The following is a 27396-nucleotide window of genomic DNA, read 5'->3' on the forward strand; positions in this document are numbered from 1 at the left end:
TGAAAAGAAAAGAAAAACAAAAATCATTTCTGGTCCTAAATGGAGGCTTCTGGTCAGAAAACTTAGTTTCAGTTTTAAATCTTTTATACTTCAGACATTTTCAAAAGGCACAGGCCAGTTTTTTGGGATCAGTTTGCACTAATTAAACAGTTATGGTGTGAAAACCTCTTACATCAGAGTTTACTTGTTTAGCCTACAAAGTGCTACAAGGGGAGGAAAAATGCCACATCCATTATCTGCTGCTCATCTCCAGCCGTCAACACCTGCGTTTCAATTGACCGTGTCATTGGGCAAATTGGGTTTACTAATATTAATTTGCTTAATGGTAATATGGCAATTAAAAAGAAAACAGAAACAAAAAAACCCACTTATGTTTGTTGATAAAGACGTTTTTGCGCTAGGATGAGGTGCCTTTCGGCTGTATTGAAATTAGTGTATATTGCAAAATTTAATTAGAAATTATTTTCTTCTCGCATCACAAGAGTCGCATGATCAACAGGAGAAAACCACGAAGAAGAAGAAGAAGACGACAGGAAGTGGTAGGAGGATAATAGCGCTGGGTGTTGGGTTTTTTTTGTTATCACTTGGACAAACTTATTCACTTGTGATCTTGATTGGGTTTCTTATTTAATGTAAACACGGCAACCGTCACGCCCCCCACACCTCCCCACCCCCACATTTGTGGAATATTGACAAAGTTTTACACACATTTGTCATGGAAACGCAGCTAATGGATAACAAGCGGGGCTCACCATGGACAGGTCTCCAGTCCAACACGGGTCAGACAAATATGTATGCACATTTAGAGAGACATGTCTTGTTGTTGGAATGTGGGAGGTAGTCAGAGTACATGAACAAAAAGCTTCACGAACATCAACAGACACAGGTTAGAGAGGTCAGGGACAAAGATGTGGAGGAGTTTAAAACACGGCCGGTGTTATAAGGTAACAGCCAAGTGTGTAGATCCCCAGAGAGTGATGTTTAATCCTTCAACCGACAGTGGAAAAGAGGGCAGCACAACATGGCTGTTAGCCTGAGCTAACAGGCCGAGTGAAGGGAGTGCATCAGGGAATCATCTGGGATGCAGACTGCAAATAAAATGCTAAAACAAAAAAGAAGAACTGAATAGTGTGGCATGCTTTTGAATTCAACTCCTTTTACTCCAATACACCTGAACTAAATCCAATGCATTTCATTTGCCTTCAGAAATCTCCAAAGCCATGTAACGAGCTCACCAAAGCGTACATTACATAATATATTCTCGGTATCAGGCTACATGCTAAGGCTGCAAAAAGTTGAGTTTTTGAAAGTTTCCATTAAGCCATCAATTACAGCATAAAGTCCTTTTATTCAGGTGCCAGAGAAGGAGGTGCAGGAATCGTAATAATGCTGCACTTCCCCCCTCCCTCACTTGTTGCTGAGCACTGGTGGTCAGCTGGCAGATAAAGAATGCTGCCACATTATTTCCTCATAAAAAAATAAAAAAATGTTGACTGTCTGGAAATGTTTGCAATTTGTGAAAACCACAGTCATGGTGAAGCCTAAAATGCCGACTCCCGTCACTGTTGCAGTTTAGCACGATTAGCACGTTTTCTTGAAGAAACTAATTAGGCATGTGTTTGTTTTATGCTTTTTATTACACCTGAAAGATTTGTCACATTATTTTCAAGGTCAGAAGAATAATTCAGTTTTAAAAGTTGTGCTAATAAATCAATTTGGATCTTTTTTTTTTTTGGTAAATATTGTGATAGTTTTTAATTTTTACTCAGTGTTGTATTTTGGCATCCCTTTGCGATGCGTTACAATAGCGTGGCCATGATTACTAATTAAAAGAGACATACAATTAAAAGCTGGGAGAGAGTACATGTCAAATTGGGAGAGATTTTCAAAAGGTTTTACAATTTGGATCAAATTACAGAGCATCACTGGGTAAAACGACTATTTTTCAGGTATAAAAATCAAAAAAATATAGTGTCTCCGTCTTTGTATAGTTGACATGGTTCCAAGTGGGGATTGGTTTTCTTTTCTATATGGCGTGATTCTACCTGTAAAAATATATTCTCCAATAAATAAATATATAAAGATAAATATGTGTGCCTAAAAAAAAAAAAAAGAATAAATAGACTTTTACACTTTTCAAAATGTCTCGACACAAACAGGTCTGAAGTAAAAAACAAAAAACGAATTCCTTCAAAGTCCTTCTCAACCAACGGCAGGTTCTCGCTCGAAGAAAAGGATCGCCATGCAAATCCGCGGCGGGGCTTCCCTGCTCGTCCCCCCTGGACGCCTCTTGGGACGGGACGCTCCGGCCTCCGGAACAAACGAGCCCCTCATGCCGAGGCATTCTAGCCTGTCTTCGGGGTCGCTGAGAGACGGCCACTGTGCATTCCTACAAGAGGCCTCCTCCTCCTCCTCCTCCTGCTCCTCCACCCTCCACCCCCCTCCGGTGCCTGTCATGGTCCGCCATGCCTGCGCCAAGGCATCGTGTCGGCCTCGCTTTTGTTTTTGCTTCTTTTTTATTGTTTTTTAATTTTTTTATTTTGCACCCTGCCGAACAGGGGCATTAAAGCAGCTGCTCCCCGATCAGGGACTTTGGCGTCTCAACTGTGTCCCAGGATATCCTTATACAGTTCTGGCACTCTCTCTGGGTCCACGGGCCTGGGCAGGAAGTGTGTGAATTTCTGGTGCCGTCGGGATTTCGTCCCGTCCCTTGGAGTCCCGTCTTTGTTTAAAGCCACAAAGTAACGCGTCCCTTTGTCTCCGTGTTTGTAGAGATTGGACGAGTAAGTGTTGTACCAGTTTTCCTCAAACTGCTCCCTGAAGACGCATTCGGCCGTGAGCTTTTCCTAAAAACAAACAAACAAACAAAAAAAACAGCAGAGGTTTTGTCTCAGCAAAAACAAACCAAACTCTTGTTGCGTCTCTTTAAAGGGGTGAAAAAGGGTCATAAGGAGTTTGATGGGTCTCTATGAATTGCAAACATCTATTTATTTCTGGTAATTTAGTTCAATTTCCAAACTCAAAAAAAAAAAAAAAAAAAAGTTTCAACACAGAAATATTAGGCTAGGGCCAAGTCATGGCCTCCGTAGTCATGGAGACGAGACAGTTGTTCAGCAGATAGTCCCTCTAAAAGTAGGGACCCTGAAAAATGTCATTGGTATGTCTGCTGGCTGGTCACAAAGGGACCTATTTAATATATATCTCAATGGAAAGTTGAGTGGAAGGAAAAACTGTGCTAGAAAAAGGTGCACAAGCTTTGAGAGGACTGTGAATCAAAGCTCATTCAAGTCTTTTTTGGAAAATAAGTTGTAAGCTCGGGACTGCAAATGCAATATTTATCACGATTCACATGTACTTTATCGTCTCTGACGTGCGCTATGACCACTGAAATAATAATTATTATTATAATTAAAAAATCTAACAGTCAGGCCTCACAACAGATGCAGGAACAAATAGGTGAATTCTTCAACATCAGATGTCTCTATGTGAGACGAAATGCAGCTGGGATGAGAATGTGTTCAGAGTTAGCCTAAAGCAGACACCAATATTCAAGTTTCAAGAATATAATCATAAAACTTTCCTGTTTAATGGCGTCTCACGTTTTCTGGGCAGATGGAAGAATTTGTGATTTCAAGTTCAAGATACGAGAAGTCATCCTCACTTTCCTTCCTCCCTTTAAACATGCATTTTTTATTATTTTTTTTGTCAACATTCATCCCAGGAGATACTTACAGAGCCATAGAGCTCCCCTTTGTCGTTCATCCCCAGGTAAAGCCCGCTGTCCACTCCTTTTATGCTTATCAGTCCCACAGCGAGGCTTATGAATTCCAAAATACCTGCAGAAGAATAACACAGTTGTTCTGCGCATGATCAAAGAAGCTCGGGGAAAAAAAATCTGGTTTCAACTGCGACTCCGACTGAATCCGGTCAGAATATTCCCGTGGCTTGTCTGTTTTCGGTAGTTTTATGTGGCTGAAACTGGAATCGGTTGCCTACGTGATTGGATTATACCGACTCGATCGACGTCACTAGAACAGTAAAGTGTCGCATGAAGAGTCCTGACTGACATTTGCCGTGAACTACAGCGCTCTGAAATGGATATGGATTTTAATATTTACCATGGCGACTGTGGTCCTTTCTGGTCCCCTGCACCGTGCCGTCCGGAAGTATTTCCAGATGAAACCCCGTCCTGCAGTACAGCTGCCGCCTCCTCAGAATGCCCTTTAAGTGCTTCAGATCCGGCGTGGTCGGCAGGTACCGCCTGTCCCCGGGGGCGAGGTGGTGCTCCCCCAGCAGAGTCGGCCCGTACCCGGGAGGCGTGAGAACGAAATGGGAGCCGACGTGAACGACGCCGTCGATGCCGTGCAGGACGCCTCCAACTTCCCCGAGAGTGGCGGCTGCCATCGCGTCAGGGGCGGGGAGGTTGGAGGGGTGGGGTAAAGTTCAGCAGGTACACGGAGGTCCGGTGGGAGCGCTCTGGCGTAGCGGCGGACCGGGATGCCGCCTATTGCATGTTTGCGTCCTCCGTTACTTAGCGCACGTCCCCCCGCGGCGGCGCGGGCAAAACACTCGCCGCTTCCCCTCCGCCGCAGAGAGAGTTGGTCGGATGGAGGCGGGCTGCAGTCAGCGGCCGTCGGCGCTCATGTTGGACACCTGTCCGCAGCGTCGGCCGGCGGTACGCCTCGGAGGAAGCGGTCGGTGCTGGCTGCAGGTGAAGCAATCCCTGGAGGTCTGAGCTCAAAGTGGCTGGGTTGGTGAGGCAGGTGTAAAAACCACAGCGCTAGTGATGGGCGTGCCCTGGCAGGCGATTTTTACCCCCCACCCCTCCCTCTCCCTAGGCACGGAGTAGAAGAGACACGGGAGATATGGGCTGGTGGAGGAAAAAACACTACAGCTGTTTAAATTTAAACCAAGTATCGACATTATAGGACTCAACCAACACTCTTGTTTTTGTATAAGAGAAGATTGGGGCCACTGGGGGAAACACACACACACACACACGCCCACACACCCACACACACACACAAACACACACACACACACACCCACCCACACGCACACACACACACACACACACACACACACACACACACACACACACACACACAAAACAAAAAGATTCTGAGTTTATTCTGAATTCCGAGAAGAAAAATCTCAGTTAATTATAAAAATAATCGAAAAATATTTTTGATTCAAAATCTTTAGCTCTCCAGGAGTCATCAAGTTCTGCAACTTTGTTTGTTTGTGACCCTTATTTTTTTTGCCATAAAGTGAAACTCACTCTGTTTTACAAGAGTGTCCAGGGATGGATATCCAGCAGCAAAACCAGATGAAAACAAGACAATTTCAAACACGACTCTGACAGAACAAATCACATAAAACATCTACAGTCAGTGGTTTCTGTCACTCTGTGATTCGAGAGCCCTTTGAAACTGTTCAATGAAACCGTATCCTCAGTCTTTAGTTACTTCTGTAATTGGTTCCAGTAATGAGATGCGGGATATTTAAAAGCTTTCTCTCCTGGTCTTTGGTTCACACAGAGAAACAACATCTTGGAAATGAATCTGCAAGCAGTTGAACTCGTTTGGATGTATAAGTGTGAAGATATTGAGGCGACTGACTTTAGTCAGACCATCCGACAGCTGAGTGGAGTTGACAATAGTGAGTTATCCCTTTAAGATTTGATGTTCTGTAATAAAAAACAAAACAAAAAAAAAACAATGGACCAACGCAAGCAGGTGGTGCTGAAACTTTGCTCTGTGACTTCCATTCTTCCTCCAGAATCTAGTAAAGATACTAAATATTAACGTAATTTAAAACACAAAAAGTGGGAATCGGGGGGAGAGATCTGAATCTCACCTCATTTTAAAATGAATCCTGCAAGACATAAAAAGCCTTAAAAATAATATTTGAATAAATATCTCCAAACTCACAAACTTTGTTTCATAGAAGTTTCCTGGTGTGTAGAATAACACTATCCAGATTTGACCAGTCATGCTTTGCAGTTTTTTCATCCTGGATCATGTTCAAAGCAGCAAAAAAGCCTTTAAACTTAGAACATTATCATTCAATTTAGTCAGTTTTCTTAATTACTTTTTGCCATGTCTGTAATTATTTTGTTTGTTTTACCACAATGGATCACAATGAGACAATAAATAAAGAATAAATAAAAAAAGAAAAAACATATTTAGCATTTTCACAATATACAATTTTCAAAATCACACACTAACTTTTCTCTAACCTTTTAAATGGCATCAAATAATTCCAGTTTAGCTCTAAGTGTTTGATTAGCAGGTAGTCCAGAGTCGCTAAAAGCAATGAAATAATGAAATAGCGCTTTTAGATAAGCGCTGAATCTACATGACGCCCCTCATCTCTTCTCATCTCAGCGTCCCCACCATTTCTCGCGATGTTAGAGCCAGAATAAACAGCCATGGCGGCCGCACTGCGTAGGCTGGGCGCTTCTCTCAGGAACGGAGCGCTTCTCCAGCAAACACCGTCAAACGGCAGAAGGGAGCTTAAAGTGGTCGCAGCCGGCGCTTGTGTCGCAGCCGCGGCCGGCGCTGCGGCTCTCTACTGCGGCTCGGTGGTCGGTGTGGGACCGAGGAGCCGCGTCGAGGCTCGGCTCGTACATCTGGCGCTGCCGACAGTCTCTGCTACTGATAAGGTACCGTGAGGACGTCCGTCACGCAGCTGGTTCAGCTCGGAAACGGTCGGGAGTTGAACGCCGACGGCAGCACTTTGCCGGCTATTTATCGCTAACATTTTGGGAGATGAGGTTAACTTTTCTTCGGCTGGTTGCTGTCTCTTTCGGGAGCTATCCGCGACCTTTGGTGCTGAAAAGACTAAACGGTCGTCCGAACTCACGTGACCAAGTGTTTTTTTTATTTTTATTTAATTGAATCTGTGACGCTTTTTGTAAACATTGTTCACACCGGAAATGAACAAAACATCACAACTAGATGACATGCGGAGACACTGCTGATGTTTCAGACTTGCATATTAATATCCTCGAAGTTTCTATACAAAGATCTTCCAAACCGGATGTATCAAAGCGGAGGATGAGTTTTACATTGATGCTAAATAATAAACATACTTCTAGCAATAATTGGAGCAAGACTATTTAACATAAAACGATTGCACAGCTTTTTGTGTAAATAGACTTTTGATTATTTGTTAACTAGAAAAAAATGTGGGCTGCACTTTACTGTGTAAAGAGCTGCTTAAATGTCATTTTTAATTCTTTAGGTTCATTTTCCCCCAGAAACAGTCAGTCAGTACCCTGAATGGGTCCAGACCGAATCGAAACATCATTGTGTTACTACCAATGTTTCTCTATGCACTGAGAGCAAACACCAATCAGACACAGCATTATGACCACTGACAGGTTTGTCTCTTTACATGATGGTAGACGGGAGAATTTAGGCAGCAAGTGAAAATTGTGTCCTCAAAGTTGGCGTTTCAGAAGCAGAGAAACTGTGTCTTTAAGCAGGTGGATACTGACAAATCTAGTGCCGGACATGTCAAAGCAACATCAGAATTAGGCCTGAATTTTACTGGACGATAAATTGTCCCTCAAGTTATTGCGATAAACGACAATGTTGTTGCTCTGAGACAATTTTCATTCAGTATAATCGTAAAATAATACAAGGACATATTCTCAAAGACGAATAAACTTTAAATTTGAACGAGCATTTAATACTGCATCTGGAAGGCATTTCAAATAACCAAAATAAACAACAGGAAATAAAACAAATAAGTGCATTATGAAGTCTGTGTAAACAAAATGGTCCTTACAAAAAAAGAGGGCTAGTTAGACTGAAGACTCTTATCATCCAGTTTTTAGTAGAAAGAGAAAAATGATCAATTGTGAAAATGACTGAACTTGTTTTAATTGATCATGCGACTAACTGATTTATTATTTGTTGTGACAGGCCTAATTAGAGTACACAGCACATGGAGTTTTGCTCCATATAGGTCTGTGTCGTTCCAGACCAATCACACTGATCTCTAGAGGCCGTGATCTCTTTCAATAGGATCATACAACCTGCATCAATGGAGAGCAAAATGGCTTAGCAATGCCTAGAGGGTCAAAACGACAGGTTTAGAGTGTGGGGTTAACCTCCAAATATCCTAAATCTGAGTCCAGTCAAGTGTTTGTGGGATGGTCATCAGGTGGTTATTGTGTTACAGCGTAATGATTTCAGCCTAAGATGGTCCGGGTATTATCATTGTGTAGGAATAGTAAGCAAAAAATGTCATGAGAAAACTGACCTTGATTCAGTAACAAAGTAAACCCAGCATCCTTCCTCCCAATATGCAAACCTAGCCAGATTTTTCTGAAAATGACTTTTATATACACATGAACGGAAGAAAATAGTGGTGAGATCAGCTGTACAGTCTGTTTCGGCCATCTTTAAAACCTTTACACAGCGCTCCGCAGCTCTATTTGAACTCTTTGCACTATTTCTCCAAACTCATGTAGCCGCGTAATTAGATAAGATCCACCAAATCTCTATAGCTCTGGCACATGCTGAAAATGCTTGGGGACTAACAAAGCATGCACACTTAATTCCCTGCAGAGGAACAGTTTCCTTGTTGGATATTAGTCGGTACGAGCCGGGGATTGCTGCCCGGTGTCCTTACACAGAAGCTATCCAGGGACACAAGAAACTGGACACTCTGGGTTGGCAGAGGGCCTGATATTTGAAGAGGGGCGGGTGGTGGTAAGAGGAGGGGGTTTAATGGTTAAGCAGAGGGGGGCACACATTCCCTAGGTGTTTGCAGTGTGCCCAGTGGACCTGGCAGTGGGCCACCTGACAGAGAGATCCACTCTGTCTTCACCAATCCAGCCGTCTGATCCGGCTGGGTCGGAGCAGTTGTAGGGACACTATCTGCTGTACTGGGATGAAAAAGAAGGCATGCTGCCCATTACTGGACCAAGAGAGGCATTTTGTGACAAGGAAAGCTTCAGGGGATTTTGCAAGGTGGATCTTTCAGACAGTATTATCACTGAAACGAGTCAGTGTTTCTATGAGCTGTACAGTGGGGAAAATAAGTATTTGATACACTATGGAATGTGTCAAGTTTCCCCACACACAAACAATGGAGGTCTGTCATTTTTATTGTAGATACTGTATACGGCAACTTTGAGAGACAGAATGTTGGGGGAAAAAAACATGAAAATAATGTCTAATTTTTGAATAGTTAGTTTGAATGTGGTGCAATGGAGAAATAGAACTTAGTATTTATTGCTGGCAGTGAGTACTGACTGACAGAGGTTAGGTATTTCCAGTAGTTCTTGACCAGGTTTCACTCGGCAGCAGGGATTGTGGCTCATTCCTGCACATCTCCTCCAGATCTTTCAGCATTCAGGGCAAACCAGAGTTTCAGTTCCCTCCAAAGATTTTTTTTTCTGTTGGGTTCAGGTCTGGAGACTGGCTAGGTCACTCCAGGACCTTTGTCTTACGGAGCCACTCCAGAGTTACCCTGGCTGTGTGTTTTGGGTCACTGTCATGCTGGAAGACGGAGCCACGACCCATCTGCAATGAGGGAAAGAGGTTGTTGCCCAGAATGTTATGGTGCACGCTCCAATCTATCAGAACAGTCAGAAATGACTTTTCAATGCTTCACGTTGGGGATGGTGGTCGTGAGACTGTACTCATTCTTCTTCTTCTTCCTCCAAACATGGCGAGTGAAGTTTATACCAGAAAGCTCTACTTTGGTCTCATTTGGATCATCCAAATTATCATTGGTAAACTTCAGACATATCTGGACATGTGCCGGCTTGAGCAGGGGAACCTTGCTCACACTGTAGCATTTTAGTCCATAACGGTGTAGTATGTTACTATGGTAACCTTTCAGACTGAGGGATCAGCTCTCTGCAGGTCATTGACCAGGTCCTACCATGTAGTTCTGGGCTGATCCCGCATCTTTCCTGTGGTAAACGTCAGACATATCTGGACATGTGATGGCCAGATATGATGACCTCCAAGATGGGAGGTCATCTTGCATGGACCTCAAGTCCAAGGGACACTGATGACAGTCTTCTTGAGTTTCTTCCATTTTCTAATAATAGTGCCTTCTCATCAAGCTGTTGGCCTATTGTCCTGTAGACCATCCCAGCCTTGTGCAGGTCTACAGCTTTTCCTTAGACAACTCGCTGATGTTGCCCTTAAAGTTGAGCAGGGTTCTCCAACCCTTAAGATCTCCTGTCCCACAGGTTTTAGATGTATACTTGCTCTAATCCAACTGAATCAGACAACTGAATTATGTCTTCAGAATGCCATCAACTTTGGCAAAGTCAAACAAGTCATTTATTTGATTGAGGTGTGTTGGAGCAGGGTTTTGTTTAAAATCTGCAGGACAGTAGATTTCAAGGACGAGGGTTGGAGACACTTGGTGCAGAGGTTGGAGTCTGACTGAGAGCGTGGACAAGTGTCTTTTATACAGACTAAATGTTCAAATTGCTACAGGTAAATTAGAGGATAGGAGGGTTTTTTAAACTGGCAGGTCTGTGTGAACCAGACATTTTTCTGGTTGGTAGGAGATCAAATACATATTTCATGCAATAAAATGACATTTTCTGTGTACATACAATAAAAACCACAAACCTCTCCGTTCTTTGTACGTAGAGAAGTTTTTAAAAAACCAGCGGCCTATCAGGTACTTATGTTCCCCGCTGTGTGTGTGTTTCCAGGCGAAGACCTACGACCTGGACGATGGGGACGTTTACATGTCGACCTATGAAAACAGGTTCCGGCTCTTCAGCTCGGTGGAGTGTGAAGGCCAGCTCTACATGACTCCTCTAAACTTCATTGAGTCCGTCACTCTGAGCCAACCAAGGAGTGAGTAAACCTGTAGCACTCAGTTCATGCCCACTGATAAACTAAATACAGGAGTCAGTAAATATAGAGCTTCTGTTCACTGATGGTAAACTCTTCTTCTCATTTAACACTACGTGGTGTTAGCATTTTATGTACAGAGTTCAAAAGTTAAAAAGGAGTTGACACTTTTGGCTGGGATCCAATCAAGCACTACTGTAGGTTAGCCTTTGCAAAAATCTCAATTAAAACACATTGTTTCTGTTGGTTGTAATGCTAAAGGGGTTGTATCATGCGTTTTCCAGCCACATAACACTTTGTGTAGCACAATTAAGTAACTGTGTTACTTTCAGTTGTTACAGAAATGCTGCATAGATCAAGTATGACTTAAAAAGATTGTCAGACTTATCCATATGCAAATCAGTGTTATTTCATATCTTACTGCATGTCTAAGGATGTAAATCCTGCATTACACAACTGTCACAGTGGAGGGTAAGTTTTACATTGATACTGAATATTAAGTAACAGTGCTTGTTGCTGTACACCAAAGCAATGATTGCAGCAGTTTATGTTCTTGAAAATTATTGCACATCTATTTTTTTTAAAGGGACAGTATTCAGTGTTTACCACATATCTAGTGCCATTTCGTAGCACAACTACGTCACCTTCTGTTGTTAAAAACAATGTTATATATATCTCAAATATAATTTAAAAGATATTTGACTTTGTAATTTAACTCCTTGAAATTGGGCCTCTGTCTCTTTAAGAAGCTCCTGCTCTTTCTGAAGCTCCGCCTTCAGGAAGTCATCTCAACATGACTCCTTTATTGACCCTTTAGCAACGTTTTTACCAGCGTTGTGCTGAGAAGCAGCTCCTATAACAAGCTGAGGTGACGCTCTGCTAATTGCTCTGGCTAGTCTGAAGGAGCTGAGTGGGGGAGCTGCGGGGGAGGGCTGATTTGTCCCACCAATGCTTTTGAATGGTCGCCATGGAGATTAAAGGATTTCTCAAACATACACAAAAGAATCAAAGCCAACGTCCAGGAATGTTTTGGATGGGATAACAATATTATAACATGATGTAAAGCTTAAAAAAAGGCTCAAGTTTACACAACACTTCCTATTTAAAATATGTTCTAAAAGTCCAAGAGGCCTGGATACTTCACCAGGGCGCTGTAAAGTATCCACTGTCTACTCCCGTTTGCCTAATTATACCTCCATCAAAACAGATCCCAACCCTGCTTACTTATGCAACGCTTTAATAACAGTTTTACCAAACGCTGCTTCCTGGAACATTCTTGCTGCTGAGATCCTCTGAAGTGTCGTCGGACAATAAGTCAGGGCTTGAACTGCTTCAGTCATAACACCTGCATAAAGATAGACATCTTTACCAGCAACCCTACTTTTATGGCTCATTTATGTGGCAACAAACTTGCAGGGACCCACAGAGGCCGAATTACTCTGCGCGGATGCCGTAAATGTCACGATAAGACAGTGTTGCCCTGTGATGTATGGTGTGTGGCCGGCCATAATGTGCTGGGCGTGGCTTTGCACTGGCGAACAGCAAACAGCACTATAACACGTAAGGCCTCATTATCGTCACGTCGCTAATTGCTCATTTGTCGTAAAATGAGAGTCATGGCTCTTCACGGCGGGTGTTCAGGAAGGCCAACCAGACGGACGGAAAGGAAAATCACAAGACAACGTTTGAAAACTTTGGCGCTAAATTCTTCACATTTGTGATGTTTTTCATCTTAGGAAACAAGGATAGAAACCGACTCTGTCTTTTAAATGTTTCCCTAGATGGTTGTTGTTAATGTTATTAAAAGTTACCTCCCAGTCAGATTTTTATTTTTATTTTTCAATAGCGACACACCTCTCTTATCTGCTGCTTTTACAGGCCACTGGAATGTGTTCGTCGTGATCCGCAGCATGCGTTTCTGTCCATGCAAACACCTGTTTTCGCTTTTGCTTCACAGATTTCTTTCTAACCCTCACTTTCCCCCCTGTCCCTCCTCTGCGACCCAAAACATTAACTTTGACTTTCTTTCTTTTTTCAGGTAGGAGAGGATGGAAGTCTCTCACTAAAAAGGTGAGTTTTCACTCCATCAAAGCTTCTGAATCTCCTCTTTATCTGTGCAAAGGAGCTGTAATTACTGTAATGCAGACAAACGTCGGGATTACTCAGCAATCCGGGATTTTCTTCTATTTCCCCAGGAGTTAGACAAGGTGCTGTCGGATACTCCGCCTGTTTGGAAAGGATCATCCAATTTGTTCAGAAACCTACGAGAAAGAGGTAGACCTCCCCGCCCCCTCGCTTGATTTACTGCAGAGACAAATCCCTCCGATGTAAATAATTTCCATTTGCACTTTTTTTTAAGCTGTCGGGGTCGCCTCATCCAGAGGAGTCTCTGCTGTCGTACATGTCAGCAGAACGTTGTCTTATCTCGCCATCAGTCGGCTTGTAGATATTCCCAGCTAGACCTTGAATGAAAGAAGCAAGGGCTTAATGTTAAGATGCACAACAATGAAGTATAGAAAAACTGAAATAAGCCAAATCAACTGAAGAGTCCTTAAACGGGGTTTATCTTTTTAGGTTAATTAGACTAAGAGGTTTTAATTTGTAATCAAGGACTTTTCCGTTTCCCAGGAGTCTAAAGATGAAATAACAGAGGAAGAGTTCTCTCTTCAAAATGGAAAAGACAAGAGAACACCTCGTCAACTGAGCGTGTAGACTATATTTCGCTATTATGATGATGAATTTTGTTCATTTTACCCACCTGCTACGTTACCACCGCACCTGGGAAAGGTATTAATACTCCATGACCTGTTTCACATTTTCAGTATGCTAACATGTAGCATAGTGAGGTGGAAGAAAAATCACTGAAACATGAGTTTCAGCATAGAGATTTGAAAAGGATGGTGTTTGCGTTTGTTTCGGCCCCTTTTACTTTGATGCCACTAAGTATAATAAATAGAACTGCCTTCGGGGAGGTTCACCTTTCAGGACACGACGGCCCTGCATTCAGACGGCGTAGAGATAGAAGAGCCCAGACGAAATCAAAAATCAATCAATCAATTGATAATCAGACGAGTGGCGAGTCTTGAAAATTAATGTTGGAAAACTTTCGAATTTTTGAAAATGTTCAAAATCTCAGAAACTCGTGTTTCTGAGATTTTCTAGAAATTTGTTTTTTAACTTTCACACTCAGAAGGTTTCAAGATTTTTTCCCCCCCTAGAGAACCTCAAAATTTTCCTTGAAATTTCTGAGTTTTTTGGTGAAAATTAACTCCTCTGTTTTTCCTTCGATCAACATTGACCCTAAAATGTTGCTGTACTAGCGTACTGAATAACTGATCAAATTATCAAACATTTAATATTTAAATATTACATCATCAGACGGATCAAACTATAACGTTAAGAGACAATTTTGGTATTTATAGGACCAAAAAAAAAAAAAAAAACAAGCAGGCAAAGGATTTTTTTTTCTTATTTATTGACAGAAATGACAAAAACTGAATTTTTGTATTTGAATTTTTGGTTAAAGCATGTTTGTTCTTTTTCTTCTGCGGGTAGAAAATTAAGAATTTTTTTTTCAAGAAAGTTAATGTAATTGAGTTAATGTAAGTTATTTACTACCCAGCTCTGCTCATTGACATTAGCAGCCACTATGTTTCTGGATTTCGATTGTTTTGGGTCAATAAACGTCCTCAGTAATCTGGTTTTATGGCTTTCAGAGGCATTTCTGTGACACAGAAATGAAGCCAGTTTCCCCTCCATGCAGGCTGTCACAGTATCGTTACATGAACTCCGCAGTAAAACGAGCGAAACTCCTTTTAAGCACTCCCACCTGGGCTTCACCTCCCCCCGTCATCCTCGGTGTCTCAGGTGAACTGTTCCGCTCTCGCCCCTGTTGCTTTAGCTAAGTGCCGATGCCGGGATTTGGGACGTTTAATCCTGCTGCTGTTAAACACTACAGCTTTGTCAGGCCGAAAGAGAGAAAAAAAGAATTGGATTGATCTGCGCACAAAGCGCTACTTTAGAGAATGAGGTTCGCTGTTTGAAACCTGTTGTGTCAAGACATGTCCCGTCGGCCACCGCGGACATTACGAAGCCGGGGAATAGCATTGGGTTACATCTCCGGCACTGCCACTCCGTATGAAGTGTTTCTGAGGAATTCTGTCTTTGTATTGTCTGAAAACATCTACTTGAGCTGAGAGGCGGAGTGAAGGTGTGTGGTATGGAGACATGGCAGGAATCTTAAAAGATTTCTCCTGAAGTTTAAGCTCCAAAGCTGTGACAGTTGAATTTTAAAAAATAAACTAAAATTTGCCTCATTAAAAGCTGAAAACCTTTTATAAAAGCGTTTGACAGCAGCACTGTTTTCCCCCTCAGATGACATAAATTGTTTGTATTATCGTTTCTTCTCTTGGGTGTTCTGTCCGGTTCCCGAGCTCTTTTCCCAGAACACCCCGGCCAGCCACCCGGAACTATCTGCGCTCGATTCTCTATCATCCCCAGCAAACAAAAGCTTGGGAATGCTTTCAGAGGCAGGAGGGAGAAGCCTCCCCGAGTCGGCTGAGATGTCTCCCTGGCACTTTACTCTTCCAGCCGCCGTGTCGCGCAACAAAGGCCCGAATCAGTGACATTCTCAATCAGTGACTGATCACCCGAGAATGTATCACACCGCGTCGCCCAACAGAACCTGTTTGTTTTTTTGTCGTGACGACGGGTCGGCTCGGTTGTAAAAGCCTCCTGTTTGTGTGAGGGGAACGCCGAGCGTGAGGTAAAAGGCACCTTTTAAGATGTTATCAGGAGATTACTTACGTCTGGAGGCGTGCCCTTGTTTCTGTGGACAGCTTACTCACTTTGAACATCTGTGAACACCTTGAGCTAACCGATTAATGCCACCCGATGCCGCCCCGGGTGCAAAATAAGGGGGGGCATTCTGGCTTTTGTTTCATGCCTAGTCTCATCCTCTCCCCCCCCCACCCCTCTCTCTCTTTGTTCCAGGTGCCATCAGTTACACAGAGTATCTGTTTCTGCTCTGCATTTTAACAAGTCAGTATTCACCCAAACCGAGTCCAACACAATGATGCTGACAAAGCTCTTGATGCTTTAAGGTGTTCGCTTCTTTTCAATGGCAGAGCCCCACGCAGGATTTTGGATCGCTTTCAACATGTTCGATGCAGATGGCAACGAAATGGTGGACAAACGGGAGTTCTTGGTGGTATGGATCTACGGAGCTACATTGGGGCCGTGAAGTTTGATAAAAAGAAAACAAAAATCAACTGAAATTAGAAGATACTTGATTGAAAAATTATTTTGAAAAAGGATGTGAAACTAGAGAAATTTTCAAAAATAACTTTTCAAATTCAGTGTTTTTTTCCCCCCCGTTTCAATATTTTTGTTTCAAACTTTTTTTTTACTTTCAAAGTAATTTTTCAGTTTCAAATCTCATATTAATTTTTGCAGTTTCAGCTTTTTTATTCTTTTTTAACAAACTTTATGGTCCCAATGTAGCTCCATATAGACCTCACCTTGACAGCAAACTCTTCTGTGCCGACTTCTCCTTGATCTTTGTCTCCTTTCTTAGCTGGAGGAAATTTTCCGTAAGAAAAAGGATAGAAAAGATGTTGCTGATGACGTTCAGAGACTGGAGGAACAAGTAAGTTTTTGTCCATTTTGGTGCTATTACGCATGGAAAAATTATCTCCATAATGATTTTAAAGGTAGGACACAAATAATGGGTTGATCTCTTCCTCTTATTGCCTGCTGCTATTGTTGGGGAAATATAAGATATCAAACGTGTCTACTGTCAACTTAAATACGCTTCTGTATTTAAAAATCCCAAAATGTTTTTTTAATTAATTTTTTTTTATTTTAGTTTGCTACTCCTGTAAAGTTAAAATCAATAGCCATAGTAACACTGGTATGATGTAAGCTAATTACAAATGACGCTACTGATCGCAGGTATGCTGCACACATTGAGTAGCTTAGGAATGATAAAACATCTGGTGTTGGTATGGGGGGGGTGGGGGGAGATAGGGTGAGGCTTGGGGCCCCAAAAAGATTTGGGCCGGCCCTGCTGCCATCCTCTGACTGAGTTGCTGGGGTTCCTATCTGCTTCCACGTTACAATAGTTGACTGTTGAGGTGCAAGAACATTGCAGAAAAATTGACTTGTAGCACAGGTAGCATCCTATCATGGTCCCACGGCGGAACAGTTCTTTCATCAACTTGCAGCAGTTCCTGGAGGGAACGGCGGCTGCACTAGGGTGACTGTGGTCATACAGGGTAAAACATGCCTGAGGCTTTCATCTCCTTAGGCCTTCTTACGCTACATGCAGGTGGATGTAAACAGACGGGCTGAGCAGAGCGATAAGAGATACTCTTTGAGGTCTTATCGCGCTAAACAAACAACGCCTTGGAGCTCACTCCTCCAGGGCAAACGTTGGCATCTCTGGACGGCCTAGAATGAATCTTGCACCCGTATAAGTATCAAAAAGATCATTAGAAAGGGTACTTTAGATTTGGGAACATGAGAGAGGAAGGGTTTTGGTGGATTCAGAAAAACTCTGGACCGTTTCTAACCTCGGCTCACGTTTGAAGTCCCGTCAAATTGGTCCGACGGGACTTCGAAAACTCATCCTTGTGCGTTTTGACAAATGTATTTACTTTGCTTCTCTCCTTTGCATTTTAGAGCCTGCAGCTTTACGGTCACCGCAAATCCCAGACAAACAGTGTATGTATTGTTCTTTTCCTGTGGAGGAAAATGAACCGTTATGCTTGTTGCATGGCTTTTTTTTTTCTTTCTTTTTTGGATTCATTTTTCCCAATCTGAACGAATAACAGAAAACACTCCAGCTGACACCAACCGCACTTCTCCATTTTAACACACGGTAACCTCAGCCGCATTTGCTGAAATTTAAACACGTTGCCCTGCACATCAGTATTACCTGACATATTGCCACTGTGTGTGTGTGTGTGTGTGTGTGTGCGTGTGTGTGCATGTGCGTTTGTTTCTAATACCTTGTGGGGACCATTTCCCTGACATATATTACATTGTGGGGACCCTGCTCCTTGTGGGGACCGAAGCCTGGACCCCACAAGGAGAAACGCTGTTTTTGGGTCAGGGGTCAGATTTAGGACTAAGGTGTGAATTGAGTTTTGGTTAGAGTTAGGTATGTAATGGTTAGGGTTAGGATAAGGTTTAGGCTGTAGAAATGAATGGAAGTCAATGGAAAGTCCCCACAAAGACAGCTGTGCAAACGTGTGTGTGGTAGAGCAGGAGATACTATGTAGATGAATTATGCTCTCACCTTTCGACAACATTGGGCAACAGATTCCACTTCAAATACCCCCCCCCCCCACACACCCCTCCCGCCTCTTGCTGAAGACTGACACTGTTTCTGTCTGGACCCCCATGTTCCACCGTTACCGTGGCATTCGGGCTCAGGTTACCTTTTCAGATGGGTTTGACCATGAAGCTTCCAGTAAGTCAGAAGAGCAAGCATCAGCAGCACATGCAGGCTTTGGTTTTAATTCTTGCTACTTTATTTTAGGCACTTCTCCAGAGTTCAGTCAGATCTTTTCCAGAACGTGTACTGCGACAGGCCCGCCTCCGGTGCTGCGGTTGGGTTTTCCCCCCTCAGCATGTTCTAATTACAGCTGTTTCAGGTTGGGGTGGGGGAGTTGGAGTGGGGCAACATCGGGGCAACAGAGTGAGTTGTAACGTAATTAGTTGCGGGATTGCACCGTAAATCTCTGCTAAAAATGCAGCGAGGAAGAGGAAGAGCTAGTTTGAATCAGCACCGCGCCTCAGGCTCCAAGCAAACCGGATGCGTAAATATAATTAATTACGAGATCAAGCGAAGCGTCTGTTCTGATTTCTTGTTCTGTGTGTGCATTTTGAGCAGAAGGGGCGGTGGGGGGGAAAAAAAACAAACAAATCCAAAACACATAGTTTTGGTGTGGAAATCACAGTTTTGTGATCACAGACACCAATTACTCTACAACATAACAATAACAGCCAAATTATTTTCAGCAGTTGTGTTTGACAGCGAGTAAACTGTAATGATAATAATAACCAGGTGATTCCTCATGAAAAGCATGATCTCACTGAGGAAAATATAGTGGCTTGTTGCAAAAACAACACGGCAGTTGTAAGTATAACCCCGTATCACACAGCTACGCTCCAGATGGAAAGGTTTTTGTAACCTGCATTCACTTCGCAGCTCAGCATCCAGTCATGACTCTGACGGGGCTCAGTTGCACGAAGCCTCGCTCAGGTCTGGTCTGGCGCTTCGCATGGTGTGAACATGTGCTAGGCCATGCTAACGCTGCGGCGCCTGGCCGAAAGGCTGCACGCATCGCTGCAGAACAGGCTCGTGTCAGACCCACGCCGCTCCTGCATGCGCCTCACATGCGTCTGTGCTCCGAGAAGCAGCCCGCACTCCCTCCATATAACATGTTCAAAGCTTGCTTGTTTGTTTTTGAATTATTTTTCACGGTTACAAACTTGAATGGCTCACAAAACGTTGCGTATCATTGTAAAGTGGAAGGAAAAATGATGCAGTGTTTTTCCAATTTTTACAGATAAAACAGTCTGATAAAGTGTGACAAAGCATGTATATTCATCTCCACTTACTCTGGTGCCCTGAAGTAAAATAGAGCGCCATCGCAAGACCGAAGGCAAAGTGAAACATGGTGGCTGTCCAGACAGTCGGTTTAACTTATTTTGTTTATTTATTTATTTTTTGTTGGTCTGATTTGTAATAACCCAGAATAAAACATTGGAGGTTGTCATTGCTAACTGTTAGCAAATTGCTAAATAACACTCTCCTCAGCCCTCCTGCATATCACTTTGTGCTCCGTCAGATTTTGCTCTTGCCTCCTCTAAAGTGCTAACATGTACGAGACGGGTTTTGTCCTCCTAACCCGCTGTGCTTCAACTGCGGTCACAGGTTCGTAAAAACGACGCCCAGCATGCGGGGACCATGTGGGACGTTCTCAGGCGCAGCACGAGTCAAGTTCTGTTCTCTGATCTCACTGAGGTAGCTGGCGACTCTAAAGATTCAGTGAACACATAGAGAAACTGGACTAATTCATGTTTCTGCTCTGTGACTAAAAATTAATACTGAAAGCAGGTTATTGTTTCCCTAGCTGAGTCAGGACCCACACAGGGCGTGGCATGTTCAGTTGCATGGCATGTGTTTGGATCATGAAATGAGGGGAAAGAAATGCCGCAAGTGATTGATTTCTGAATTATTAACAATATAATTCAGCATGAGGAGCTCAACATGCCTCTAACATCACGGCATCTGCATATCCTTAAATTAATTAATCTAAAATTAAGGCCCTGAGAAATAATTTTTAAAAATGCAAGTTGATCTTAAATGTGTTAATCACTGGTCTTAAATTTGTTGTATTATGACTATTTGATCTCATGCTATGTTGTTTATTTTTCTTGCACGACTTGTCCGTCAGGGCAAGCATATGGAACTGCAAAATTGCCACAAATTGCTACTTCTGCTACACACATGGCTAAGAAAAATCACGCAAAAAAAAGAATCAGATTTATGACTTAGGATGCCATAAAATACAGCAAAAATCAAAATTCCACTTTTCACACCGTCATAAGATTATATTGTGAAGGCTGAAAATGATGGCGTTTATTTGGGTCATCGAACACTGCTTTGAACAGGTCGAAAAAAAAAGTGGCGTTCATTGACCTGAATAAATAAGGTGTTTTTTGACATTCAGAAGTTAATCTTATAACGGCATAAAAAGTGTCATTTTGACAGGATTTCTGCTGTATTTTGCTGCGTCCCAAATCATAATCAGGTAAAAGTGATGATTTGTGTCCATTCTGGCCTTCCATACATGCAGACATCTTCACTGAGGCGTTTGAGGCTACTGCTAACTGCTATTGTTGCCTTGCTAGCTAACTAGCTTTTTTACATCTATCAGGGTTAATTGTAGATTTGTTGTCCATTCATCTTTTCCCACTGCCTCTCTTCTGTTGCCAAAGTGTACAATGTTGCGTACATTCTCTGCAAATAGCTTGTCCGTGCTATATAAAATACGTAATTTTATTTTGTACATTTCTGTTGTGATTCAGGCCTTAAATTTCATTCATGATAATCTTAAAAAGCCTGCGTTGGTGAAACCTGCAGGAAACCTGAACATGCTTAGGCTATCTAATAGATTAAATAATGCTTCATTTTTTGTGTTCTGTACAGAAAGTCTCTTTGTTTCATTTAGTGTTGACTTTGCTGGAAGCTGTGTATTTCTAAATCAAAGCTTCAGATTTAAATCCATACTCGGTGGAAACCATTTTTTACTCCCTCTTGTAGCACGTGGATGAGAAAACGGAGACGACGCTGCTTGTGCACTTCTTTGGAAAAAAAGGCAAAGCCGAGTTAAAATTTGAAGATTTCTACAAGTGAGTTAAGAAACCTTTAAATCTTCAACGTTTCTTCGATAGAATAATTACCTTCTTCGTAAATTGAAACTCGGTCTCTGTTAAGTATTTGTCGCGCTCATCCAGGTTCATGGACAACTTGCAGACAGAGGTGCTGGAGATAGAGTTCCTCTCTTACTCCAAAGGCATGCCCACCATCAGCGAGGAAGACTTTGCTCGCATTCTTCTTCGCTACACAAACGTGGATGATGTCAGCGGGTACATGGAGAACGTACGCCACAGCATACCGGATGAAAAGGTGGGACTCTTTTTTTTTTTTTGTTTGTCTTCAAGACTCACTTTGCCGGTCCTCATTCACTCAAATTTATCCAAGGTAATAAACAGAGTTTTATCTTCTGTGGAGCTCCATCATATCAACCAATGTGTTTTAGAAATTATTTTTTAAAATTAATATCTGGCTTAGTTTTATTGCCAGCTACAGTGCTTTTCACCCGTGACACGTTCTCACGCCACAGTCGTAAACTTCAATGTATTTTAGTGGGATTTTATGTGATGGACCAATAAAAAAATTTGCATAATTGTGAAGTAAAAGGAAAATGGTACTCTTATGTATTCCACCCTCTCCCCTCTGATATCTCTTTAAATAAAGTCAAGTGCAACCGTCTGCCACCATAAGTCAGCAGTAATTAGAGTCTAGCTGGGCGAACTTCAGCTTCCACTATTTTCCATGAACTCTATGAACCTATGTATGGGAAAGCAGGAGGAAAAGATGTGGTTTCTGCAGATTACCACAAGCCGCACAAGGGACGCGTGCTGCTGTTGATGCCACCGTCTTTGCTTAGCCTGGCAGTGAGAAGTTGAACAGCTGAAGCCTTTCCTCTGCCTTCATCTCCCAGAATGCTGTGCGGTTCTGGACCAGAGTTCAGTGAAATCATTCAACATTTTATCAGATTTGTTGATATTGATCACGTGTCTGTTGCTATATGTGTCGTTATTGATTTATTGTCCTTCTCTGGCTAAATCCAAGTGCTGAAAAACCACAGCAGCTTCCCTAAACATTAGATAATAAATTTTATCCTGAACTCCTGTGAAACTCTGATCTTTACATAAAAAAAACACTCGTCTTTTCTTTTTTTTTTTAAATCTAACGACCTCCGACCACTTCGTTCATCAGACACAAGCATTGCATTTCCTTCCGTTCTGCCTTTTTAATTTGAATGTTTTCTAAAGGTGTCGGTGTTGCTGGACGTGGAAGCGTTTAACACCGTCTCTTTGGATAACATGGATTGGCTGTTGAGTGAAGCGGCCTCATTTCCCGCCTTAATGCGCCTCTCCTCTCGGCACCGCTGACCTCCGTGAACAAGCTGCCGGCAGCCCCTCAGCCGCCTCGAGTAGCCTGTTGCTAGATCTCCATTGACAATCAAGTGGAACTCGTCGTCACGCTAAGTGATATTTTATGTTTCCCCGCATTGTTAGAACAGCAAAGCGTCACAGATTAGTCATTACTCCATTTGTTAGGCGCTGTGTGTCGTCTGTTGCGCCCCCACCCCTCTGAGCCCCCGGCGGTAAGAAATGGCCAGTAGTCGCAGGATGGTTGAGTGGACATCAATGGGCTCAGCGTTTGAGTCATCAGCCGAGCCTGAGATGTTTGGGGATTCATCACTTTTGTTTTTGTTTACTCAAGTATCAGGTTAATCTGCCTTAGAAAAGTCTGCAAGCCGCCTGGCCTCTTCTCAAAAACCTCAAATCCCCCCACCCCATCACCCCGCCGCTGACAGCTCGGCGTGTCCATACTGCGCTGGGAAAATCCAGCAATGTATACTTTGTCTGTTTGGGTGTGTTATTTATCTGACGGCCTCAAACTTCCCTCACACACACACACACACACACACACACACACACACACACACTGAAGGGATTCCTTTGGAGAGATGAAAGGAGCCCGATTATGTTTTGTGTGAATTTTGGCACTGACCTCTCGCAGGAGTGTTGACACATGGAGCTCGTCTGCTCCATCATCTGTATCCTGGATAGAAAAACAGGTACGATTTCCGGGTCTTTCTGCTTTTTAGGGGATCAGCTTCGAGGAGTTCAGATCCTTCTTTCAGTTCCTGAACAACCTGGAGGATTTCACCATCGCCATGCAGATGTACAACTTCGCTCACCGCTCTGTCGGTCAAGGTAAACGATCACGGCATCATCATTTTAATGCCGGTTTTTAAGAAAAATGTGTTTGAAAGTTTTACAAGTTTTCTTTTAATTTAAATACAGCTTCTGTAGCAATGATGCGACTGATTGATCAGTGTGCAAAAACAAGTATTTTCAGTCTACATTCTTGTGCAAACCTCTTAGTATGCTTAAAATAAGAAACAAATGACAAACTTTTCAGCAAAATATAGGAGCTTGTTTTAAATAAATAATTTCTTAAAATTTATGACAATTTACTGGTTTCACTGGTAAATTATTTCACCTATAATATGGGAAAATGCCTTGTTAAAAATGAAATAATCTGCCAGTGTAACTTTTATAAATATTAAACAGTTATTGACTTAAAACAAGCTCCTATAGCTCTCTAAAAAAGTAACTTGTAAGTTAGTTTAGTTTTATTTCAAGTTTGCCAAGACATTTGCACCAGAAACTATGCAAAAATAAGTGTTTATATAAACAAGTTTAAATTAAATACTTGATTTTACAGTGCAGATATATTTTTTTTCATATTCTCAAATTGAGTTTGACAAATGGGGGCTCGTCCGGTATCATTTGTCACAATCTGGTCCACGAGGACAGGAAAAGAAAGGGAGACCCACCGATATTAAAGGAAAAAATTATAAATGTTTATGATATCAACATAAGTTTTAAACAAAAAGGACCAAACTGATCTAAAGTATGGCAGAACGCCAACCTAAAACAAACCAAATGAGAACTGAGACGCTAACCAACACAAGACCTAACCAATTCAAGAAAAGCCAACAAATTAGACATAACAAACCCAACAAAAATACCAGGACTGTTTGCTATGGGGGAACCAGGAGCAGCTCCTGGTGTGAGGAGCATCCAGGCTGGCCCAGCTGCTCCCAGTCAGGGACTGACTCCAAGCCACGCCCACTTTACCTGGGAAATGAAGAGACAGTTAATCAGGGGAAGATAGGAGTCATCACATCAGTCAAACAAGAACACATTCTGAACTTACGGAGTTTTAACTTTACTGCTTCAGTTCTGGTGGCAGTTTGCGTCAAATCTTATGTTGTTTTGAAGAATAATCAAATCAGTGCCATTTTTGTATATACACTGCCAAAGTACAAAAATGTGAGACTATTTTAGAAATTAATTTTCAAGAACTTCTCATTGAATGCAGACATGTATTCATATGTTAACAGCTCATTAATGGGTGATTTCATTGTTATTCGAGGACATTTATGATCTTTCTAAGGCCCAAATAGAAAATGAGTTTGAAAACCCCTGCAATATGACTGCTAGTCAGACCCAAATCAGCCACTTGTGGGAGACAGATAGGCCGGCAGAGGCCTCATATGTGCAGGAAAAAACCTCCAGGAATGATTAACATTCTGCAGACTGAATTCAAAAGTCCCAGAAATCCTCAGAAACTTCTAAAATGTTTGATTCATTTCAGTGTGCCTCAGAAATAGATATGCAAAAAAAAGGAAATGCATAAAAACTCAAATTTGAAGTTTTGTCTTGTTCTAGTAACTTATTTTGTGGTGTCAATGCCTCTTTGTTTTGTAACAAACACTTGATGATGGCTCTCTTTTGCTTTTCTCAGATGAATTCACCCGGGCGGTTTACGTTGCCACTGGGATCAAGCTGAGCCACCACTTGGTCAACACCGTCTTTAAGATCTTCGACGAGGACCACGACGGCAAACTGAGCCACAAGGAGTTCATCGGAGTCATGAAGGACCGCCTGCACCGCGGAGACGGGGTGAGACGCCATCCATGTTCCTCCCGAAGCTGAAACGGGACACTCTCCTCCCTCTCCTCCGTGGGCCGAGTGAGGAGCTGCCGGTGGCGTGTTTGTTGCTGGATCACACCGCCACTGGCTTGATGTTGATTTGAGGTTCTACTGCCATCTGTTGGGGCAAAATGTCATCATTTCCTGCTCGCTCACTCTCATCTCACACGTCCTCAGGGTGTTAAAGCGGAGGAGAAGTTCATCTCTTTCAAGTCCTGCATGAAGAAGGAGCTGTCACGCAAATAGGTAAGAAAAATGTTCACATTTTTGCCACTTTTTTTCTTTCAAACGAAGCAGTGAAAGTAAAACAAATAATCAAAAAATAAATAAATTTCTAGAAAACCGACTCGGTTTTCTAAAGCTCCAGGTAGTTTGGAGACGAGGCCCTCGCTCTCCTGGCCTGAAGCATTAAGTTACACTGTAATATTAACGCCTGAACAGCTGCCACCGGACACCGGCTTAGGTCTGCATACGAGAGCAGCGAGCGGCGCGGTTTAAACTTGTATAAGTGTTTCAAAGAGAAGGCGCCTCACAGGGGGAAGGCTTAATGATCACCCTCAGTAATGAGGAATGAGGAAGAGGAGAAAAAAAACACACAAAAAAACAGGCTCAGTGAAATCAAAATCATTTTTTCGAGAAGAAAAAATGGAGATAAGATATGACATTTTCACTTTGATGATTTAATAGAAGAAAATGTTTATTTATGCTTGCATTCGAAGATGTGAATGTCTCATCAAGGTGCACACGTTGATGTTTAAACAGCAGGTTTTTATTTTTGATAGAAATAAATGAGGCCAAGGGATTTTGAAACGCTTTTCAGTGTGAGCTCTGTCCTGTACAATTCAGCTTTTTCTCCAGTGTTCTTTAGTTAACTCCTCTCGTGAGCTACAAAGAATCTGATAAACCATAAAAGACAGAAAGAGAGCGAGAGAAAGAAATATCGTTTTAGAATATGAGCCAGTTTCTCACTAAAACTGCAGCCTGTCTGCGAAGAAACAAAAGTTTACATTTTTCAGCACAACTATGAAGTTTAAGCATTAATGCAAAAACAAAAGAACGATGTCACTGTAGAAGACTCAGTCTGTTAGAAACCTTTTATGAGGTAAACTGGGCAAACATTGTCCAGTCGAAGTCTATGCTTGAAGTGATGCTGCAGAAATTCAAACTATTTGCATCATTTTACTTCAACGATGAGGACGTCTGACTTCTTGAAGATGTAATAATTGTGTTTGTGTCGTCGCCAGGTGAAGACCCAGTCACCGCTGCATGTCTTACAGTACGGATGAATCGTGCCTTCCCTTCCGTGTGTGTGTGTGTGTGTGTGTGTGTGTGTGTGCGTCGCAGGAGTTTATGCATGCTGCAGCATCTCAGAGCAAAGATGCCGAGCTCTGGGAAGCTCCGCTGACTCTTCACAGAAACGAAATTAAGAAACATTGAGACACCCAACAACTTTACTGCGTGTTAGTTTGTAAGTGTTTATAGGAATTATTTATTACACTTATTTATTTATTCATTTATCTAACTACACATATTTTGAAAAAGAAAACCAACAATTTAGCTTATTGGTGAGACAATTATAAAAATGTCAGTTTCCTGCTCCGTCAGCTTCCTTTGCTCCAATTGAATCCTAACCCTGGTTCTGTTTCAGACACAGAATGCTCATATTCTTTGTTCCTCAGTTACCTGCAGCCCCGTCTTATCCCCCCGCCGCCCCTCCAAAATTACCTTTGTCCACCCCCCGCCCTGAGTCCTTGTACTTCCTCCGGAGCGCCGCAGCTGGAATCCTCCAGAGGAAGCAGACCTGAACACACCCGCTCGATCCGAGGCTCGCTCACTGTTTAACCGCGGGCAGCCAGCACCGTTAATCATTTCTCAGCTGATACAGAGAAATGTCATGGATGAGCAGAAAATAAAAATAAAAAAGCTGAATGTGTTTCACGTTTAAAATATTGTCGGTTTTCAGAGGAATGCATCTAAATGAGATCCTGGATGAGGAGTGATCCCTCTGTATGCATCTGAGGATCTTTGTTGGAGGAGAAAACACTACAGTGTCACTCAGAGTAAATGGACTGCATCCGAGACGACTGGTTGCTCTACCTCGTTTCCTGTAAAGCCTGGTTTTGACTGTTACGCTTTTCCACTGATAGGTTTCAATAAATCTGACGTACTGTACTGCTGG

General features: G+C 42.4%; 2 protein-coding genes across 9 annotated transcripts; one reads left to right on the forward strand and one right to left on the reverse strand.

Moving 5' to 3' along the window:
- On the reverse strand, positions 1-4684 carry fgf20b (fibroblast growth factor 20b). Its single transcript, XM_044127490.1, has 3 exons — positions 4119-4684; positions 3733-3836; positions 1-2846 (listed from the first exon to the last, which is right to left on the reverse strand). Exons 1-3 carry the CDS (start codon positions 4402-4404, stop codon positions 2601-2603), a joined length of 636 nt encoding a protein of 211 aa, XP_043983425.1. The 5' UTR covers positions 4405-4684; the 3' UTR covers positions 1-2600.
- micu3b (mitochondrial calcium uptake family, member 3b) lies at positions 4629-27389 on the forward strand. 8 transcript variants are annotated; one of them, XM_044127481.1, is made up of 16 exons: positions 4629-4711; positions 5541-5661; positions 10700-10847; positions 12883-12914; positions 13040-13118; positions 15837-15884; positions 15971-16053; positions 16420-16491; positions 17526-17567; positions 19789-19878; positions 21181-21269; positions 21375-21546; positions 23321-23429; positions 25030-25187; positions 25395-25463; positions 26462-27389. In XM_044127481.1, the coding sequence occupies exons 3-15, from the start codon at positions 10736-10738 to the stop codon at positions 25461-25463; spliced, it is 1155 nt and encodes a 384-aa protein (XP_043983416.1). In that variant the 5' UTR covers positions 4629-4711; positions 5541-5661; positions 10700-10735; the 3' UTR covers positions 26462-27389. The 8 variants fall into 8 exon arrangements, 7 of the variants coding, with proteins under 7 accessions (XP_043983416.1, XP_043983410.1, XP_043983411.1 ...); XR_006371739.1 differs by lacking the exons at positions 4629-4711; positions 5541-5661 and adding an exon at positions 6390-6667 and having other exon boundaries at positions 26462-26685; positions 26897-27389; XM_044127475.1 differs by lacking the exons at positions 4629-4711; positions 5541-5661 and adding an exon at positions 6201-6667.
- The last annotated feature ends 7 nt before the right edge of the window (positions 27390-27396 follow it).

Source organism: Gambusia affinis, linkage group LG09 (assembly GCF_019740435.1).
Source record: "Gambusia affinis linkage group LG09, SWU_Gaff_1.0, whole genome shotgun sequence".
Taxonomy (NCBI): domain Eukaryota; kingdom Metazoa; phylum Chordata; class Actinopteri; order Cyprinodontiformes; family Poeciliidae; genus Gambusia; species Gambusia affinis.

Coding starts and splice junctions, on each gene's coding strand:
- fgf20b (XM_044127490.1), bottom strand. CDS start 4,404: ATGGCAGCCGCCACTCTCGGGGAAGTTGGAGGCGTCCTGCACGGCATC. Junction 3,837..4,118: donor AAAGGACCACAGTCGCCATG/GTAAATATTAAA, acceptor ATTCTTCTGCAG/GTATTTTGGAATTCATAAGC. Junction 2,847..3,732: donor AAGGGGAGCTCTATGGCTCT/GTAAGTATCTCC, acceptor GTTTGTTTTTAG/GAAAAGCTCACGGCCGAATG.
- micu3b (XM_044127475.1), top strand. CDS start 6,434: ATGGCGGCCGCACTGCGTAGGCTGGGCGCTTCTCTCAGGAACGGAGCG. Junction 17,568..19,788: donor GCAAATCCCAGACAAACAGT/GTATGTATTGTT, acceptor CTGCGGTCACAG/GTTCGTAAAAACGACGCCCA. Junction 21,270..21,374: donor AAATTTGAAGATTTCTACAA/GTGAGTTAAGAA, acceptor GCGCTCATCCAG/GTTCATGGACAACTTGCAGA.